Source organism: Bufo bufo, chromosome 7, assembly GCF_905171765.1.
Source record: "Bufo bufo chromosome 7, aBufBuf1.1, whole genome shotgun sequence".
NCBI classification, from domain to species: domain Eukaryota; kingdom Metazoa; phylum Chordata; class Amphibia; order Anura; family Bufonidae; genus Bufo; species Bufo bufo.
Genome location: NC_053395.1, coordinates 123989175 through 124009560, shown reverse-complemented (window position 1 = coordinate 124009560; position 20386 = coordinate 123989175). Strand labels below are relative to the sequence as shown.

Here is a 20386-nt window from a genome sequence, read left to right as displayed (position 1 = left end):
TGCCAGTGATCGGCTGAGCAGGCATTTCCGAAAGCGGAGACCAGCGGGGACCCAGGGATTACCAGAACAAAGGTGGTAGAGAACTAATACATGCTCCGTGTAATACATTTCATGCATCTCATTCCAGCATCATTTGGTAGAGCCTTAACAAGGCAATCTGCAGTCATTAGAATCACTGTTTTGTAGTATTTCTATACTGCCCTGAGCTTAAAGGTTGGCCAGAAACCCCCCTTTAAATATGTTACAAATGTTTTATTTTATAAATATATTATATCAATAGGGCATATTTACTGATGCTATCTAATATCAAGACAGTGTGAAGTTGGACTAGAGAGGCTTAAACCGTACTGATGGCGGATGATAAAGCTGGGGTAGCTTTAGACTGTCTAGTCTAACTTTGCACCATCTATTTGTTGGCTTAGTACATGCAAAAAATGATCCAAAATTGTGGCATATTTTTGGCACACAATGCTGCATTTTAGGCCTCTTTCACACTTGCGTTGTCCGGATCCGGCGTGTACTCCACTTGCCGGAATTACACACCGGATCCGGAAAAACGCAAGTGTACTGAAAGCATTTGAAGACGGAGCCGTCTTCAAAATGCGTTCAGTGGTACTATGGCACCCAGGACGCTATTAAAGTCCTGGTTGCCATAGTAGTAGTGGGGAGCGGGGGAGCAGTATACTTACAGTCCGTGCGGCTCCCGGGGCGCTCCAGAATGACGTCAGGGCGCCCCATGCGCATGGACTTTAGCGTCCCGGCAGCCATGGTAACCATTCAGAAAAAGCTAAACGTCGGGTCCGGCAATGTGCCGAAACGACGTTTAGCTTAAGGCCGGATCAATGCCTTTCAATGGGCATTAATTCCGGATCCGGCCTTGCGGCAAGTCTTCAGGATTTTTTGGCCGGAGCAAAAAGCGCAGCATGCTGTGGTATTTTCTCCGGCCAAAAAACGTTCCGTTCCGGAACTGAAGACATCCTGATGCATCCTGAACGGATTTCACTCCATTCAGAATGCATTAGGATAAAACTGATCAGGATTCTTCCGGCATAGAGCCCCGACGACGGAACTCTATGCCGGAAGAAAAGAACGCAGGTGTGAAAGAGCCTTAGCCATGCCATTTCATTGAAGCCTTACCCCTTTTTCATTCCTCCTTATTGGACAAGGCTTAAAAAGTGTCTAAACCCCTTAAACGTGGTACAAGGCTTCTAAGCCAGTTTTTTGGCACAGATTGCACAAGATCTGTGCATTTTCAGTAGTAAATTATTTCTATAAGACATGCTTTCCATATTTCACATAAAATATCAGTCCTGATCCCGTGACCTTAAAGGGAATCTGTCAGCAGTTTTATGCTGCTAGGTTCTGCCAATGAGTCCCCACATTCATGAGCTCACTGCTCTTCTAACCCACTTGCCTCCATAGGAATCAGCAGCAGGTGGAAAGCCAGGAGCTCTGTCACCACTGGTGACGGATTCCCTTTAACATGCTAGAACATGGCCGATTTCACAGGCATCCAAATAAAAATATCTTCTGCATTCATAGTCGGATTCACCAGTAGCTAGTATACAATTGGCTGGATTCAGTCTACTCCAAGGAGGCGAGGCAGTCATTTGGGGCTTGATGTGCAGGTTGAGTCACACAGGGTGTGCTCTGTACCTCATATAGTCAGAACAGTTTTCTCTGCTCTCATCATTTCATTTGCTTCATTTCAGAGTTTCTTCTCTCTGAAGATGGTGGACAGCAGATGATCTCCATAAGTGACGCATTCATTAAAGGTAAAGAGTTTTTCTATTATTTGAAGTTTCTTTGTTATATTTTTAACAGATGGAAATGTTTTCAGAATATTTGCAATGCGATATAGGGAGGCCACTGGTACATGCAAATGCCCTAGACCGTGCTGGCATTATATTCCAGTAATTCCACATGTAAACCCCTACCGCTGGAAGTGAACATAGTCTACAACATTTGGAGCCAGTGAGAAAGTTGCAGAATACACGAGAGCGACTACAGAAAGGTATCCGGGCCCTCAGTAATGGAGGTTGGGAGGAAAGTAACTAGATGTGTGAAGCTTCTACAAGTGGAACGAAAGCAATGAGCAGTTAATGATACACTCTCGTCAGAAAGGGATTTTTTTTCACACCATATTTATAGAAACTTTTTAAAAATTTTACAATTAGTTTTTTTTATTATTCCTTTTTCACTTAGGCAATATTTTATTCTTGATAACGAAATACTATCACCTATCTGTAACAGCATAGATATAAAACTCCTATATATATATAGGAAACCTATTGTCAAGTTTACTGCTACCGTGAGGGGGATTTGTTATCTGCAAGGTAATACTCATTACGTTAGCAGGTGTAGAATTGCTTCACATGGTTGTATTGGCACACAGAAAATTTCTAAATTCCACTCTTTTTTCGCTTTTTTTTTTTTTTTTTAAGGGCAGTGGAATCTGCACCAGGAATGTACATATTGCTTTTTTTCTGTAATACTGATTTTTCAATCCACACCTAGAAGAGATACACCGCTGAATGAACTGCAGTGAGGATTTCCCATTGAAAACAATGGGAGAAGGATAGAGAGTGGATTTCATATGGATTTTGATGTGGATAACGCACCAAAATCCACATGGAGCATCAGGTCTGTGGATCCGGATTCAGTCTGGTGAGACAGCGAGGCAGCAGCTTCAACTAGCCCTATTAAGCACATTGGATTATTGTGTGCCTAGCACAACACCCCAAGATGAGTGGTTTTCATACCCTCCCCCCTAGTTTTTTTGTTATCCCATGTGTTGCACTATGTGACTTCTGTGTATTTTTTAGGTTTTCAGACCTTCCATGAATTGTATTGTTTTACACAATAGAAGAACAGGCCTATTTCACGGATACCGGACCCTTTTAGGGTGCCCATATACAACTTTTGTTTTAAATTGTTCCTGTGCATCTTAAAATGAATAGTAAAGAAGCTTTGCAATTTCTATAAAAATGTTTCTTCTACAGCTCCTGTGTAAGCCAAAAAACAAACCTGCCCTGCCAAATCTGATTCTGCGGTCATACTCTTTCATCCATTCACATTTTCTTGCTAGTGAACGTTCAGTTGGTTAGCAAGAAGTAGGCGACAGATGGAAGCGAGCATGACTGCAAGATCACACTACACAGGCTTTGTTATGCTGTTTGTTACTACGGAGAAGCACAGATCTACATAGGACCTGCAGACAAACTGTATGGAATCTTTAGTTGTAGAGCTTGTCCAGGTTCTCTATTGCTGGCCTATGCTCGGGATAGGTCATCAGATGTCTGCTCCCACCATGCTGGGTTAGTGCAGCTTAGCTCCCCTTCACTTGAGTGGGTGCTAACAGGACCACTACACTGTGGACAGAACCATCTTCTTCCAGCTCCATCCACCGTGTTGTTTCCAGCCCCAAAAAGTTCATTGGTGGAAGTGCCGGGTGTCAGGCTCCACAGGTCTGATATTGTTGACTTATCCTGAGGAAAGGTCACAAATATCTAGAACCCAGGCAACCCCTTTAAAAGATTGCTTTATTTTCATTTTAGATGAATTGGGACAGTCCAAATACATTTTACTTGGTGTAGCCTTTAAGTACTACAATGTTATCAATTCAAACCTGGAAAGCCTGCAGACCTGATGTGCTGGTGGCAGTTTCTGCAGGAGTGATTAGGTCCATAATAGGAGGTGACTGGTGAGGACAGAAGCCGTTAGCCACTTCCCTCACTTGGAAGTAAATGTACTTTGTAGTTGTCGCACACGGACATAAATTTCCATATGAGTGATCGTGCAGGCATCTTCCCTGTAATTGGGATCAGAGAAGACTGTGCTCCGTCTGGACCTGTGTACGCCATGATCTGCAGTAATTGCAGTGTATGGTGTGAGGCAGATAGGAAGGGAGGTCTGATGACACGGCTGTCATGCCTTCTGTATACTGGCAGGCAGCCTGATCTTTGGATATTCTATGACCATAATTAAAATAATTGCTTTAGTCATGGTCTATTGTGTCTATGAAACACAATAGTGAAACTACAAAAACGTGACTGTAAAGGTGTTTGGATCTGTCACCTCTCCCGACATGTCTGTGTTAGTAAGTTCTACCATTCCAACTGCACTGTGCCATTCCTCTGTTATTCCTCCTAGAGATTTATGAAGAAGTCGATGACTGGGGTTTACCCTTCTCACTGATTGGACAGTGCCCCCAACGGGTAACACTCAATACCCATACAGATTTTTTTTTAAAGATCCCTTTGTCATGTGATCTGCCAACAGTGCAATGTGTAGGGATACTGGCTAGTCCTGCTGGATGTCAGCTCTAAGAGAATCTGCTGGTTTTCCACTTTATTAACTTCCTTCCAAACCTAGTTACTACTGCTGGATGTCAGATGTGCCCAATGAGAATCCCAAATATCTGCCTAGTTAAACAGTACCAGTATTGATGTTATTTAGTGCCCGTCTAGAAGAGAGGATTTTACTCATTGTGTGCTTTTAATTCTAGAGTCTCTGTTTAATAGACGTGTGGAGGAGAAATCTAAAGACCTTCCTTTTACTCCCTTGGGTTGGCACCACAACACCCTGGATCAGCTGCGAGAAGAAAATGGAGAGAAGCAGGCAATGGAAAGGCTTTTGTAAGAAATATTCCGGTTCACATTTCATTCGAGTGATGTTTAAGAACATTCATCTATTTAAGTTTTGTTTCATATTCTTTCAGGTCAGCCAACCACAGTCACATGATGTCCCTTTTACAGCAGCTGCTCTATAATGAGTCTCTGTCACTTTCTTGGCGTGACGTTATTGTGCCAGTAGTATGTCAGGTGGTGCAGACTGTCCGACCTGATGTCAAAAATGATGATGATATGGACATTCGCCAGTATGTCCACATCAAAAAAGTAAGTGATTTTATGCAGTAGACCTTTAGCTTACTTTGGCTTTTGTTATACTGATTATATATTTATGTATGTTGTAACTATGTCTTTGTTAAAGTACTGAATGGGTTTTATATCTCGCCTAGATTGCTTAGATGGGTGAGATAAAAGGAATCCAGACGGATGTATGATTTTGGCAAAGCACAGTTTGCTGGAACTGTTTTATGCAGACTTTTTTTTTATGGGCTTTTTTTTTTTGCCATGGTAGGTAGGTTTGGTAGAGGGACCTACCATTCCACACCATTCCAGTACAGCTCTTCCCCCTAACTTGAGGTGTTCTCGGGTGTATTCACTTTGATTGTTACTAGGGAATAAATGGAGGCCGCAGACTGTCATTGTTGTGTGTCAGAGCCTTGAAGCTGGTAGAACTGTCTCCTCTGAAAGCCTGATCTCCTTGTGACTTCTACCTAGCTGAGGCAGATACACTGTTTAGTAAGTGCACAGATGGGAAACATGTTTGGTTGTCCTGTATTCTGCTGGATGTTACATAAACTGAAGTCAGGGGATATTGTTGCTGCCAATGTGATAAGGCACTGTGGCTGGCATAGTCAGGGGGCATTGGCTTTTGTACTGTTTCTGTACTGTATGAACTGTATATCACCCATAGGCCATAGAATAGTATTTTCTATTTTTATGCTTCTAATTGTGGATGCATCTTACAGTCTGTACAGTCCAAAATTTTATATATATTTTTATATATATATATATATATATATATATATATATATATATACTGCTCAAAAAAATAAAGGGAACACAAAAATAACACATCTCCTCCCAGACCTGGACTGCATCTGCCAACTCCTGGACAGTCTGTGGTGCAACGTGACGTTGGTGGATAAAGCGAGACATGATGTCCCAGATGTGCTCAATTGGATTCATGTCCGGGGAACGGGCGGGCCAGTCCATAGCATCAATGCCTTCGTCTTGCAGGAACTGCTGACACACTCCAGCCACATGAGGTCTAGGATTGTCTTGCATTAGGAGGAACCCAGGGCCAACCGCACCAGCATATGATCTCACAAGGGGTCTGAGGATCTCATCTCGGTACCTAATGGCAGTCAGGCTACCTCTGGCGAGCACATGAAGGGCTGTGCGACCCTCCAAAGAAATGCCACCCCACACCATTACTGATCCAATGCCAAACCGGTCATGCTGGAGGATGTTGCAGGCAGCAGAACGTTCTCCACGGCGTCTCCAGACTCTGTCACGTCTGTCACATGTGCTCAGTGTGAACCTGCTTTCATCTGTGAAGAGCACAGGGCGCCAGTGGCGAATTTGCCAATCTTGGTGTTCTCTGGCAAATGCCAAACGTCCTGAACGGTGTTGGGCTGTAAGCACAACCCCCACCTGTGGACGTCGGGCCCTCATATCACCCTCGTGGAGTCTGTTTCTGACCGTTTGAGCCAGGGCTGTGGAGTCGGAGTCGAGGAGTCGGAGTCGGGGGAAATTTTGGGTACCTGGAGTCGGCGTCGGAGTCAGCAAACAATGCACAGACTCCGACTCCTACTAAATTTAGATTGGAATAAAAAAAAAAAGCAAGTTTAAATGTCCCAATTCACAAAAAGTTATAATTAATGACTTCTCTACTGTAAGAATAAAGACCAATGCATGCAGTGCCTCACGTAACCGCAAAACGAACACGTTAAGTGACCGTGAAGAAGCATGCTTTTCATGTGCTTCACTATATGGCACGCAACGCACAATTAGGAGCTGCAATACTTATACTTTCCATAGTGTTGTGTTCTGCTTTTACAGGGAACGCAGCGTCCATGTGTAACCTAGCCTCTCACTGATAAGGGATTAAATAAATATGTTTTTTGCAGGACTAGAGAGTGAGACACTTGTATAAGTGAAGGGAATGGAGGGCCAATAGTTCAAGACTGAAGCTGTAAACCATTGGAAAAACTACTGTCATTTAGCTAAGGCTATAAAAACTTGTAAACTCCGATTGTTAGCTTAAACTTTAAACATGACTATGGGATTAATAAAACTTTGTTTTCATTGTGTTTGTCTTTTGCTTAAACTGTGCAATACAGTAGACTGTTGGCTTCCCAGCCAGTAGTCCTGTGGTAGGTTGCGTTTCTTTCGCTCAAGGAATGTATAAAATACATTTGCATATTAATACAGAGGAGTCGGAAGTACATAAAACTGAGGAGTCTGAGTCGGAACATTTATCTACCGACTCCACAGCCCTGGTTTGAGCAGACACATGCACATTTGTGGCCTGCTGGAGGTCATTTTGCAGGGCTCTGGCAGTGCTCCTCCTGTTCCTCCTTGCACAAAGGCGGAGGTAGCGGTCCTGCTGCTGCGTTGTTGCCCTCCTACGACCTCCTCCACGTCTCCCGATGTACTGGCCTGTCTCCTGGTAGCGCCTCCATGCTCTGGACACTACGCTGACAGACACAGCAAACCTTCTTGCCACAGCTCGCATTGATGTGCCATCCTGGATAAGCTGCACTACCTGAGCCACTTGTGTGGGTTGTAGACTCCGTCTCATGCTACCACTAGAGTAAAAGCACCGCCAGCATTCAAAAGTGACCAAAACATCAGCCAGGAAGCATAGGAACTGAGAAGTGGTCTGTGATCACCACCTGCAGAACCACTCCTTTATTGGGGGTGTCTTGCTAATTGCCTATAATTTCCACCTGTTGTCTATCCCATTTGCACAACAGCATGTGAAATTGATTGTCACTCAGTGGTGCTTCCTAAGTGGACAGTTTGATTTCACAGAAGTGTGATTGACTTGGAGTTACATTGTGTTGTTTAAGTGTTCCCTTTATTTTTTTGAGCAGTGTATATATATATATATAATGTATACAATGTTAATTGGTTCCAGGAAAACCATTGTATGTTGAAACCATTGTAACTTGAGTAATCGGTTCCAAAGCCCCAAAATGTCATCCAAGATCAGAGGAAATGAAGATATAAGAAAAATAAGCAGATACGTAAGACAGATTAAACATGTCCTTACATATAACAGTCAGGAATGACTGCTAACTAGCAATTAATCCAACTATTCTACCAGAGAAGTGACCTTGATTGGTTGGATCTGAGTCTGAGACATTGTATGTTGAGTCTATTTTCAACTTACGATGGGTCAGAAAAGACCATTGTATTTTGAAAATATTGGATCCCAAGGCCATTGTATCTTGAAAGACCACTGTATATAGTTTACATGCATAACTGGATTAAAATGTCTGTTTCTCACGCGTCATTGACGAACACTGTGGGAATAACTGCTGCCACTATGGGGCAGACACTAAGAAGAGAACATTTCAACTCCTCCCACACAAACTATGCCACTCCTGTCCACTCCTACTTACCAGCATACTGCTACAAATGTATGCCAGTCGCTAGAGGGATCACCCTGTCTGTCCCTTGAGGAGCAGAAGCAAAGAGGATGAATATGGGTTGAGTATTTCAGTTGTGGTCTTCACATAGACGAATGAGGGTTCCCTTTTTATTTCCTTAGGGGATCCCTGGGATCCTTGTTGGTTTCTCTTCTCTTTAGGCCTGGGCAGAAAAATACCATAGGGGGCCTCCATATTCCTGCTGGAAACAATATGAACCACATGTTCAGCGGTTGAACCACATGTTCAGCGGTTGAACCACTGTTCCCCTCCCAGCGGGGATCCACCATTGGCATTGGGGCCCTTTCTTTCCTAGTCCAGTTTCCTTTTCTGTTACTGGTTAAGGCCAAGACGTAACAAGCAACATGTTCAGTGACTCCTACTTCTCTCTAGCACAATTTGCCTAGGGACGGGGCCTCTTAGACAATCTCCAGCCACATTGGACAAGCCCCACACTGGCTCGCTATCCTGCCTGGCTTATTCCACAGCTTTTGGGGTTTACCACACTGCAGGTTTGGTGGCCCCTACCACTACATGTCCTCTAGCAGCGCTACATTGCTAGTAGAGAGAGGGGTTTCTTCCCTTCCCATGGCTCATTCTACCAGCCTGGATTTTTAAGGAGGTGGTTTCTTTTTCCTGGTCCTTTAGATCCTCCTCTTGCCTGACTTTATCCCACTTCCAGGCTGAAAAGTGAGTCTTCTACTGACAGGACTAAGCCTTTGTTTTCTTGAACTACCTGCCCCCCACTTGAAGTCTTTGAGCCCTTGTTATATGTGACAGCATAGCTATTGCAAGTACCCGAAAGCCACATTACCCATATTATAGGCAAAGTAATGGTGTTATCTCTAAACTTCATATTTGACCAGCCTAAGCACGTTTTTGCAGTCACTAGTCAGCTTTCCCCTTCACCCTTCCTTACATAGAGACTGTAGTTGCACTAATGCTAGATGCTATGACATGACTATACTGTTATGCGTGCACCAGGCAATCACATTACCCCCTTCAGTATGTGGAGTAATTGTGTTATTGCTAGTCCTGATTCTGACATATGCAGTCATTGCCTCATTGCCTCATACCAGACATGGCAGCGCAGTTATTGCTGAACTTGGTGAGCCACATTATCCCCATCCAGAGGTGGAATAATTGTGCTGATGCAGGTTATCCTGTTTTGCTAGACTGCATTCTTAACTTAATCAGCACTTCAGATGTTTGTACTTAGTGTCGAGTCATCCTTTTATTTTATTTTGCTCTAGGTGCAATACTGCATTGCACGTTGGTCAGTTCTTACTAATGCCCTACTTGCAAGGTTCCAAAAATCCCATCCAACTATTTTTCTGGTAGTAGATATCTATTGGTGATAGTTTGCGTGATAGTTTCCTTGTCTGTTCAGTTGTGACCTATTTACCACTGCTGCTTGTGTAAGTAGATCACAATTGGGTATCTCAGTATATGCAGGAGAAGTATAATGTGTGGGAGGAACTGACACTTTTTCCACCTAGTGTCCACTATACAGTATTTGTGATCTTCTGTGACTACTAATAAACTCATGGAGAGCAGGATTTTACTGGTAGTGGTAAGTAAAAAAAAAATTTGGGGGGGGGGGGGATCTTGAAGCAGTTACAGTAGAACATTGCTGAGTATGTAGTGTTTACATAGATCCCTCAGTACTTTTCAGATAAAACTGTTAGGGGCATGCTTGTCAGGAAGCAGAATTATGAATTTAAAGGCAATAAGTTTGGGCAACCTTGTTAATCGTCATGATTTTCCTGTATAAATCGTTGGTTGTTACGATAAAAAATGTCAGTTAAATATATCATATAGGAGACACACACAGTGATATTTGAGAAGTGAAATGAAGTTTATTGGATTTTCAGAAAGTGTGCTATAATTTGTTTAAACAAAATTAGGCAGGTGCATAAATTTGGGCACTGTTGTCATTTTATTGATTCCAAAACCTTTAGAACTAATTATTGGAACTCAAATTGTCTTGGTAAGCTCAGTGACCTCTGACCTACATACACAGGTGAATCCAATTATGAGAAAGAGTATTTAAGGGGGTCAATTGTAAGTTTCCCTCCTCTTTTAATTTTCTCTGAAGAGTAGCAACATGGGGGTCTCAAAACAACTCTCAAATGACCTGAAGACAAAGATTGTTCACCATCATGGTTTAGGGGAAGGATACAGAAAGCTGTCTCAGAGATTTCAGCTGTCTGTTTCCACAGTCCGGAACATATTGAGGAAATGGAAGACCACAGGCTCAGTTCAAGTTAAGGCTCGAAGTGGCAGACCAAGAAAAATCTCGGATAGACAGAAACGACGAATGGTGAGAACAGTCAGAGTCAACCCACAGACCAGCACTAAAGACCTACAACATCATCTTGCTGCAGATGGAGTCACTGTGCATCGTTCAACCATTCGGCGCACTTTACCCAAGGAGATGCTGTATGCGAGAGTGATGCAGAGGAAGCCTTTTCTCCACCCACAGCACAAAAAGTGCCGCTTGAGGTGGGCTAAAGCACATTTGGACAAGCCAGCTTCATTTTGGAATAAGGTGCTGTGGACTAATGAAACTAAAATTGAGTTATTTGGCAATAACAAGGGGTGTTATACATGGAGGAAAAAGAACACCGCATTCCAAGAAAAACACCTGCTACCTACAGTAAAATATGGTGGTGGTTCCATCATGCTGTGGGGCCAGTGCAGGGACTGGGAATCTTGTCAAAGTTGAGGGACGCATGGATTCCACTCAGTATCAGCAGATTCTGGAGACCAATGTCCAGGAATCAGTGACAAAGCTGAAGCTGCGCCGGGGCTGGATCTTTTAACAAGACAGCGACCCTAAACACTGCTCAAAATCCACTAAGGCATTTATGCAGAGGAACAAGTACAACGTTCTGGAATGGCCATCTCAGTCCCCAGACCTGAATATAATTGAAAATCTGTGGTGTGACTTAAAGAGAGCTGTCCATGCTCGGAAGCCAACAAACCTGAATGAACTAAAGTTGTTTTGTAAAGAGGAATGGTCCAAAATACCTTCAACCAGAATCCAGACTCTCATTGGAACCTACAGGAAGCGTTAAGAGGCTGTAATTTCTGCAAAAGGAGGATCTACTAAATATTGATTTCATTTCTTTTTTGTGGTGCCCAAATTTATGCACCTGCCTAATTTTGTAAGGTTGCCCAAACTTTCGCATCCCACTGTGTATATATGTATATGTATGTATATATGTGTGTATATATATATGTATGTATGTATATATATATATATATATATATATATATATATATATATATATATATATATATATAGTGGGGACTCGCTCTGGTAGACAGGATTAGCGGATGAAGTATAGAGGCAACAACAAGTTCTTTGGATCAAACTGTTCAGTATTTTATTCACACTTTAGGCAAGTGACAAAACAAGCAGTCATATTCAAATAAAAAGTCACCCTGCGGTGTTGGTGGTAATTCACACCATGCGGCAACTCTGCCTCAAAGAGTCCTTGCTGATAGCAGCACCAACCTGTTTTCACGCCAAACAGGTAGCAAGCCTTCATCCAGACACAAGGCTCCCAGATCCCAACACAGAGACCTGGCTTCTGAGCCCAGCTGCCTATTTATTTTTGCCAGGTGCTGCCAAAACCCAGACCATCATTTAAAAACCTGTAAAATATATATATCTCATATTTTTCCCTTTAGAACACGCACCTGATAAGACGCACCCCAGGTTTTAGAGGAGGAAAATCAGACCTCATATTAGATCCTCAGATCAGACCCACATGTCAAGACATCAGATCAAACCCCCATATCAGAAACCCACATCAGACACCAGATCAGACCCCCACATCAGGACATCAGATCAGACCCCATATCAAGAACTCACATCAGACCTCCATGCCAGACCCCCATTAGACTTCCATGCCAGATCCCTGTATCAGACCTCAGATCAGAGATATGGTAAAATAAATAAATTCACTTACTTCTCCTGCTATTCTCCAGGTACATCAGTCTCTGCGGGAGTCGCTCTCCCTTGTCTTCTCTGTCCCGTGCTGCACTGTCACCTGACTGCGTGTATGTATGTATGTATGTATGTATATGTATATGTATATGTGTGTGTGTGTATATATATATATATATATATATATATATATATATATATACACACTCTGCTCACAAAAATAAAGGGAACACTTAAACAACACAATGTAACTCCAAGTCAATCACACTTCTGTGAAATCAATCTGTTCACCTAGGAAGCAACTCTGAGTGACAATCAATTTCACATGCTGTTGTGCAAATGGGATAGACAACAGGTGGAAATTATAGGCAATTAGCAAGACACCCCCAATAAAGGAGTGGTTCTGCAGGTGGTGACCACAGACCACTTCTCAGTTCCTATGCTTCCTGGCTGATGTTTTGGTCACTTTTGAATGCTGGTGGTGCTTTCACTCTAGTGGTAGCATGAGACGGAGTCTACAACCCACAAGTGGCTCAGGTAGTGCAGCTTATCCAGGATGGCACATCAATGCGAGCTGTGGCAAGAAGGTTTGCTGTGTCTGTCAGCGTAGTGTCCAGAGCATGGAGGCGCTACCAGGAGACAGGCCAGTACATCAGGAGACGTGGAGGAGGCCGTAGGAGGGCAACAACCCAGCAGCAGGACCGCTACCTCCGCCTTTGTGCAAGGAGGAACAGGAGGAGCACTGTCAGAGCCCTGCAAAATGACCTCCAGCAGGCCACAAATGTGCATGTGTCTGCTAAAACGGTCAGAAACAGACTCAATGAGGGTGATATGAGGGCCCGACGTCCACAGGTGGGGGTTGTGCTTACAGCCCAAAACCGTGCAGGACGTTTGGCATTTGCCAGAGAACACCAAGATTGGCAAATTCGCCACTGGCGCCCTGTGCTCTTCACAGATGAAAGCAGGTTCACACTGAGCACATGTGACAGATGTGACAGAGTCTGGAGACGCCGTGGAGAACGTTCTGCTGCCTGCAACATCCTCCAGCATGACCGGTTTGGCATTGGGTCAGTAATGGTGTGGGGTGGCATTTCTTTGGAGGGCCGCACAGCCCTCCATGTGCTCGCCAGAGGTAGCCTGACTGCCATTAGGTACCGAGATGAGATCCTCAGACCCCTTGTGAGACTATATGCTGGTGCGGTTGGCCCTGGGTTCCTCCTAATGCAAGACAATGCTAGACCTCATGTGGCTGGAGTGTGTCAGCAGTTCCTGCAAGACGAAGGCATTGATGCTATGGACTGGCCCGCCCGTTCCCCAGACCTGAATCCAATTGAGCACATCTGGGACATCACGTCTCTCTCTATCCACCAACGTCACGTTGCACCACAGACTGTCCAGGAGTTGGCAGATGCTTTAGTCCAGGGCTGGGAGGAGATCCCTCAGGAGACCGTCCGCCACCTCATCAGGAGTATGCACAGGCGTTGTAGGGAGGTCATACAGGCACGTGGAGGCCACACACACTACTGAGCCTCATTTTGACTTGTTTTAAGGACATTACATCAAAGTTGGATCAGCCTGTAGTGTGTTTTTCCACTTTAATTTTGAGTGTGACTCCAAATCCAGACCTCCATGGGTTGAAAAATTTGATTTCCATTTTTAATTTTTGTGTGATTTTGTTGTCAGCACCTTCAACTATGTAAATAACAAAGTATTTCAGAAGAATATTTAATTAACTCAGATCTAGGATGTGTTATTTTTGTGTTCCCTTTATTTTTTTGAGCAGTGTGTATGTATGTATATGTATATATGTATGTGTGTATGTATGTGTATATATATATATATATATATATATATATATATATATATACACACATACACACTTCTATATAAACAAATATAAAACATTGTATCCTATAGCATGCATACTTACAAACATACTGTAACATCACTGTAAAATTCCCTTTCTAACCCCAAATGGTATACACTAGGTACACTTAAATAGAAGAGAACACATCATATTCAGCCTGATGTCCTGTGCTTTCCACATTAGATTTCTAAGGCCCCTTTCGCACAAGTTTTCTGTACAGGTACAATGCGTGATTTGAGCGTATTGCACCCACACCGAATCCTGACCCATTCATTTATATGGGTCTGTGTACATGAGTGTTACATGAAAGTCGCAGCATGTTCTATATTTAGCATTTTTCAAGCAGCCCTGGCCCCATAGAATCGAATGGGGATTCCGTGAAATAAGCATTGCATCCGGATGCAAAGCATTTTTCATTGATGGTTGCTAGGAGATGTTTGTAATTCTTCATTTTTTTTTTTCTTCACGCACTTAAAAATGCATCAAAACGCATCTGCGTGAAAAAACTGAACACAATCGCAGACAAAACTGAATGCACTTGCGTGCAAAACCATCAGTTTTTTCCTGAACAGATAAGATCCGGACACAATCCATATAGTTTATGTGAAAGACTCCTCACACAGCACACTGAACAGGGGTGTGTTGAGGCTCCAGGCCACGCCCCGTCCTGAGCTTCCTGTTTACTGTGTGCACCCATGCACTTGGCCGTTCTGTAGCCGAACATGGAAGATGATTGGGGGAAGGGGAACGTCTCTGTCTATAAGACGTCTCCTAAACTATGGCAGTTTGGGGAGCATCTTGCAGACATAGCTGTGTGTCCTAGGGAGTAAGGAAGTCATTTATCAAACTGGTGTAAAGTAGAACTGGCTTAGTTGCCCATGGCAACCAATTAGATTCCACCTTTCATTTTGGACAGCTCCTTTGGAAAATGAAAGGTAGTAGCTGCTTGGTTGCTACGAGCAACTAAGCCAGTTCTACTTTACACCAGTTTGATAAATGACCCCCTAAATGTTTTTGTGTTATTTATGTATATTCAGGCTTTAGTGTCCCTTTGAGGAAACCCACACAAACATAGAGCAAACATACGTTTGTCCTTAATCCATTTTAAATCTAGGACCCTTAGTGCTGCTGCTGAGAATGCTTACTTATCAGGACTTATAGAAGGCAAAATCTTTTCCCGTATGGCTATTCAATGCTCTTGAGGGCACATACATGCTACCAATGTATTTGACTGTCTAGATTTTACTCTACTTTTGGGCTCTACATACTTATTTTGTGACACGTTTTTATGTTTTCTTTTGTAGATTCCTGGTGGAAAGAAATCTGACTCCATGGTGGTTAATGGCTTTGTCTGCACTAAAAATATTGCCCACAAAAAGGTAATGTAATTTCTGTCCTGCTCTCTGCACATTTGTTATTATGCCACTTGTGCTTACTGTTGTGTGTTTTGTTGCAGATGAATGCCAGCATTAAAAGCCCCAAAATATTGCTATTAAAATGCTCCATTGAATATTTGTACCGAGAAGAGACAAAGTTTACATGCATTGATCCAATCGTCCTTCAGGTTAGTTATAGAAAATCAAATCCAGACACATGAATATGCTTCACCCTGTTTAAGTCTAGGGCTACAACTTTGGTTGCATGACTCCTAGCCATACATGTGACTTTGGTGCAACATTTAGATGAAGTATTTTATTTAATAAATACTAAAATAATGGGTGAGCACACTTCATTTGGACTTATACAATCAAAAATTTTATTAAATCAGACAGTTGTATATACACACGTGTATAACACATTATCATAAAATAGAATAAAACACTATAAAAATACTCTAAAATCAAGTAGAGAATGCAATAATTACTAGCAGCACTTCTAATATATATCAGAGTCCACACAGTTTAGTGGACACTACCTAAGTTGTTGCTGTTGCACGCAATGATCAGCTGGCTATATGGTACCAAAATTCTTGATGGTATAGATTACAGTCCCATAGATATAAGTCCGCATATAAATACAGATGAATATCCGGAATGTGGCTATGTCAGTAATTGAGTCTTTTGGCGTTTCATAGATTAATGCAATTACTGACATAGTCACATTCCGGATATTGCTGCTAGTAATTATTGCATTCTCTACTTGATTTTAGAGTATTTTTATAGTGTTTTATTCTATTTTATGATAATGTGTTATACACGTGTGAATATACAACTGTCTGATTTAATTAAATTTTAGATTGTATAAGTCCAAATGAAGTGTGCTCACCCATTATTTTAGTATTTATTGTTTATACCTGACCAGAGGGTGGGTGTCCCTCCAATTTGGGTTAGCAGCACCTGTTCCTATAATTCGATTGGAGTGAGCCACCGTTTTGAAATTCAAGTATTTTGTTTAGTTGGGTGGTGTGGTTTGTCTTTCTTTCTTTTTTATTTTTTTCTACCGATCTAGTCCACAAATTTCAAAACACTATAAAAGTCCAAGAAAGGTGAAGTTTATTCCAATTTCAAGCCCCAGCCAGAAGGACTGAGGCGTTGTGCTGGATGAATAAACTTCTAATTCTTGAATACACTTAGTAGTGCTGCTTCACATATTTTGTTAGCCCTTCAACAGGATTAAAGGGGTTATCCAACATCATACAACAGCCCCCCATGTGCCGGGCCCCTCAGAGGGAATATACTTACCCCGCTCCTCTCGCCGCTCCTGGTCCCCGCACCGCCGCTGCTGCTTCTCCCTGTACACGGATGAAAACATCCAGTGTCGGGGGGGAGCAGCCAATGGCAGAAGGGGACAAGCGTCTCTAGCATCACCTGCGATGCTAGGGAGGTTATCCCCGCCTGCCCATTGGCTGCTTTACCCCGACACCAGATGTTTTCATCCGTCTACAGGGAGAAGCAGCAGCGGCAGTGTGGGGATCAGGAGCGGAGCTGGGTAAGTATGTTCCCTCTGAGGGGCCCGGCACATGGGGGGCTGTTGTATGATGTTGGATAACCCCTTTAAAATCACTGGCACACAACTGCACCTACACATTACATCTACAGGAGCTTTTCGGATATCCCATTCTAAATCCACATTCATTTCTATGGAGTTGGTCCTCCGTTTGCAGCTAGAACAGCGTCCAATCTTCTAGGAAGGCTTTCTACAAGGTTTTGGAGTATGTCTGTGGGAATTTTTGTACATCCATCCACAGGAGCATTTGTGAGGTCAGATACGGAGGTTGAATTAGAAGGCCTGGCTCACAATCTCCATTCTAATAAATCAGAAAGGTATTTGATGGGATTATGGACAGGGTTCTGTGTGGTCAAGTCAAGTTTTTCCCTTCCAAACTATGCCTTTGTCAACCTAGCTTTGTGCATTGGGGCACAGTCTTGCTGGAACAGAAAAGGTCCATCCTCAAACAGTTTCCACAAAGTTGGAAGCATTCAGTTGTCCCAAATGTCTTGGTATGATGAAGCATTAAGATTTCCCTTCACTGGAACTAAGGGGGCTAGGCTAACCTGTGAAAAAGATACCTATAGCATTATCCCTCCTTCACCAAACTTTAACAGGAGCACATTACCTGCCTGACTGCATTGTGTCAACTGTAATGGCCAAACCCAGATTAATGCCTCTTTCACATGAACAACTTGGCTCTGGATGCGTTCAGTGAAACTCGCACCATTTTGCAAGTAAGTTCAGTCAGTTTTGTCTGCGATTGCGTTTCGTTTTTCAGTTTCCTCCGTACGGGTGCAATCCGCTTTGATACGTTTTTCATGCGTGTGAAAAAAACCCTGAAGGTTTACAAACAACATCTCCTATTAACCATCAGTGAAAAACGCATTGCACCTGGACTGCATCCGGATTACATCCGGATGCAACGCGTTTTTCACTGAAGCCCCAGTCACGTCTATGGGGCCAGGGCTGCGTGAAACAACGCAGAATATAGAACATGCTGCGATTGTCACGCGATGCAGAAATGATGAGTTAAATGTACACAGACCCATTCAAATGAATGGGTCATGGTTCAGTGCGGGTGCTATGCGTTCACTTCATGATTGTGTGAAAGGGGCCTAACCCATCTTACTGCCACATGGAAATGTGTGATTCATCGCTCTCCAGAGTCCAGTGGCAGCGTGCTTTACCCCACTCTATCAGACATTTGGCATTGTGCTTGGTGAAGTAATGCAGCAGCTCAGCATGGAAACCCATTACATGAATATCCTGGCTCACAGTTTTTGTATTGATGCCAAATCCAGAGGTTTGGATCTCAGCAGTCAGCAGAACTTTGGTGACCTTATGCACTATGCCTTTGGCACTCAGCAATCCCACTCTGTAGGTTTACGTGGTGTGCTACTTCATGGCCTAGTTGCTGGGATTCCTAAACTTTTCCACTTACAATAAAACCACTCATAATTGACCATGGAATATCTAGGAGGAAGGCAAGTTCACAAACTGACTTGTGACAACAGCGGCATCTTGTTGCAGCACCATGCTCACATTCACATTCCTTTGGAATGAACCATTCTTTCACAAATGTTTATAAGGCAGACTGCATGGCTTGTGATGGATTTTATACACCTGTGGCAATAGGACTGAATGAAACACCTGAATTCAATGATTACAGAGGACCTGTGCCCTCTCCTGACATGTCTGTTTTGGTAACTTCATGCATCCTCCTTGTAATAACAATTCTAAGACTCTGATATGCCATTACTTTATTATTCCTGATAGAAGTTGTGTATGAATTACTCACAATTTGCAGTGAAGGTCCACATGGGTGGCACAGTTTGGACACTTTTCAATGAGTGCTGCTAGTGTCAGACTTTGCAGGCAAGGTCCAGATTATAATGCCCATATGGGCCTTCATTTCAAACTGCTAGCAGTTCATTCATGAGTTCTAGCTGGAATAATAAAGGAATGGCACATCATCAATCATGTAAGAATAGATGTTCCAGGAGAGCCAGGTACTTCATTCAGTCCCACTCTCACGGGTGTGTACAATCAAGCACCTAGCCATGCCCAATATTTGTGGAAGGAATCCATTTGCCCCATATACTCTCAGTGAAGAAAAAAATAACGCACCAAGGAGGAATGGAATGAAACTTTCCATGTGTGAATGTTATGATATTTGTAAGTGATCACAATATTGGAGTGAAAGGATGTGTTTATTGGGGAACACTGTACAATTGAAAGGAGGTGGTAGTACCCTGCTGGGCAGCCTCTAGCCTGGATAGAAGATAGGATACGGTTGGGCAAGGAAGCATATAGGTTCCATATGGTATCGCCCACAGGTGCTGCAGCTGGGCCTTTAGATCCTGCACACATCCCAGCTGGTCCCAGTGCTTGATTGATGATAAATCTGGTGACCGGGCATGCCAAGGAAGTATTGCACTCTGGCAGAGACATTCCTGGGAGCATTAACCTGCTGAAAGCCCTGCCATGATGTTCTGCACATATCGTTGAGCTGTTGGGGGGACCGACTCCCCAGATCATGACACCAGCACTTGGGGTAGTTTGTTGCTGCACAGGCAGGATTTATGCACTCAGCATGAGATCTCCATACTTGAACTCAACCGTGGGATCCCAAACAGAACCTGGATTTGTCGCTAAAGATAAGGTTCCAGTTGTAAAACTCCATTTTTATCATTCCTGGCACCACTCCAAAATGAAAATGATCGTGGCTGGCTTCCAATAGCTGGACACGTAATGGGCACTATGACACCAAATTTCCTTCTGCTAAACACCGGGAAATGGTCCCGGGTGTGTAATGAAGGTGCCACCTGTGTCTGGAAGGTGGACAGCGAAACTGTGGGAGCTGCTCAATCTTGTCAGCAGATCAAATGATTCTCTCTATTGGTGTGCTGTTTAGGCCAGGGATGGGCAAACTGCGGCTCTCCAGCTGTTGTAAAACTACAAATCCCATCATGCCCTGCTGTAGGCAGACTGGCCTTACTGGGAGTTGTAGTTTTTACAACAGCTGGAGAGCCGCAGTTTGCCCATCCCTGGTCTAGGCTGTTTGGAGCTTGTTCAACGTGTGTGGCCCTTACATAACACCTCCTAACAGCTAGGTCAGAACAGCTGAGATGGCAGGGAGTTTGTTGAAACGTTCTGCTTTTCTCAGTCCTGTGATGCACCCCCTTTCAAAGTCTTTGAGTGTGTTCTAGAGGCATGGCTAGCAGACAACAATCTCTAACCAAGAGGTACACTACCCAAAGTAGTCTCTGAGAGCCTTTTTAGGCAACTTCACATTAGCATTTTTTGCGGATCCGTCATAGATCTGCAAAAACGCTTCCATTAC

General features: G+C 43.3%; 1 protein-coding gene across 8 annotated transcripts in view; it reads left to right on the top strand.

Annotated features, from left to right (window-relative positions):
• The window catches only part of PIKFYVE (phosphoinositide kinase, FYVE-type zinc finger containing), a 326446-nt gene that overhangs the window by 139062 nt on the left and 166998 nt on the right, over positions 1 to 20386 (top strand). For 7 of the 8 annotated variants that reach the window (XM_040441689.1, XM_040441688.1, XM_040441692.1 and 4 more), the window contains 5 exons: positions 1713 to 1775; positions 4508 to 4637; positions 4721 to 4898; positions 15417 to 15491; positions 15569 to 15676. In XM_040441689.1, coding sequence (XP_040297623.1) covers positions 1713 to 1775; positions 4508 to 4637; positions 4721 to 4898; positions 15417 to 15491; positions 15569 to 15676 — 554 coding nt within the window. Of the gene's footprint in view, positions 1 to 1712; positions 1776 to 4507; positions 4638 to 4720; positions 4903 to 15416; positions 15492 to 15568; positions 15677 to 20386 lie in introns of all 8 variants that reach the window. The other variant, XR_005780642.1, reaches the window with a different exon arrangement.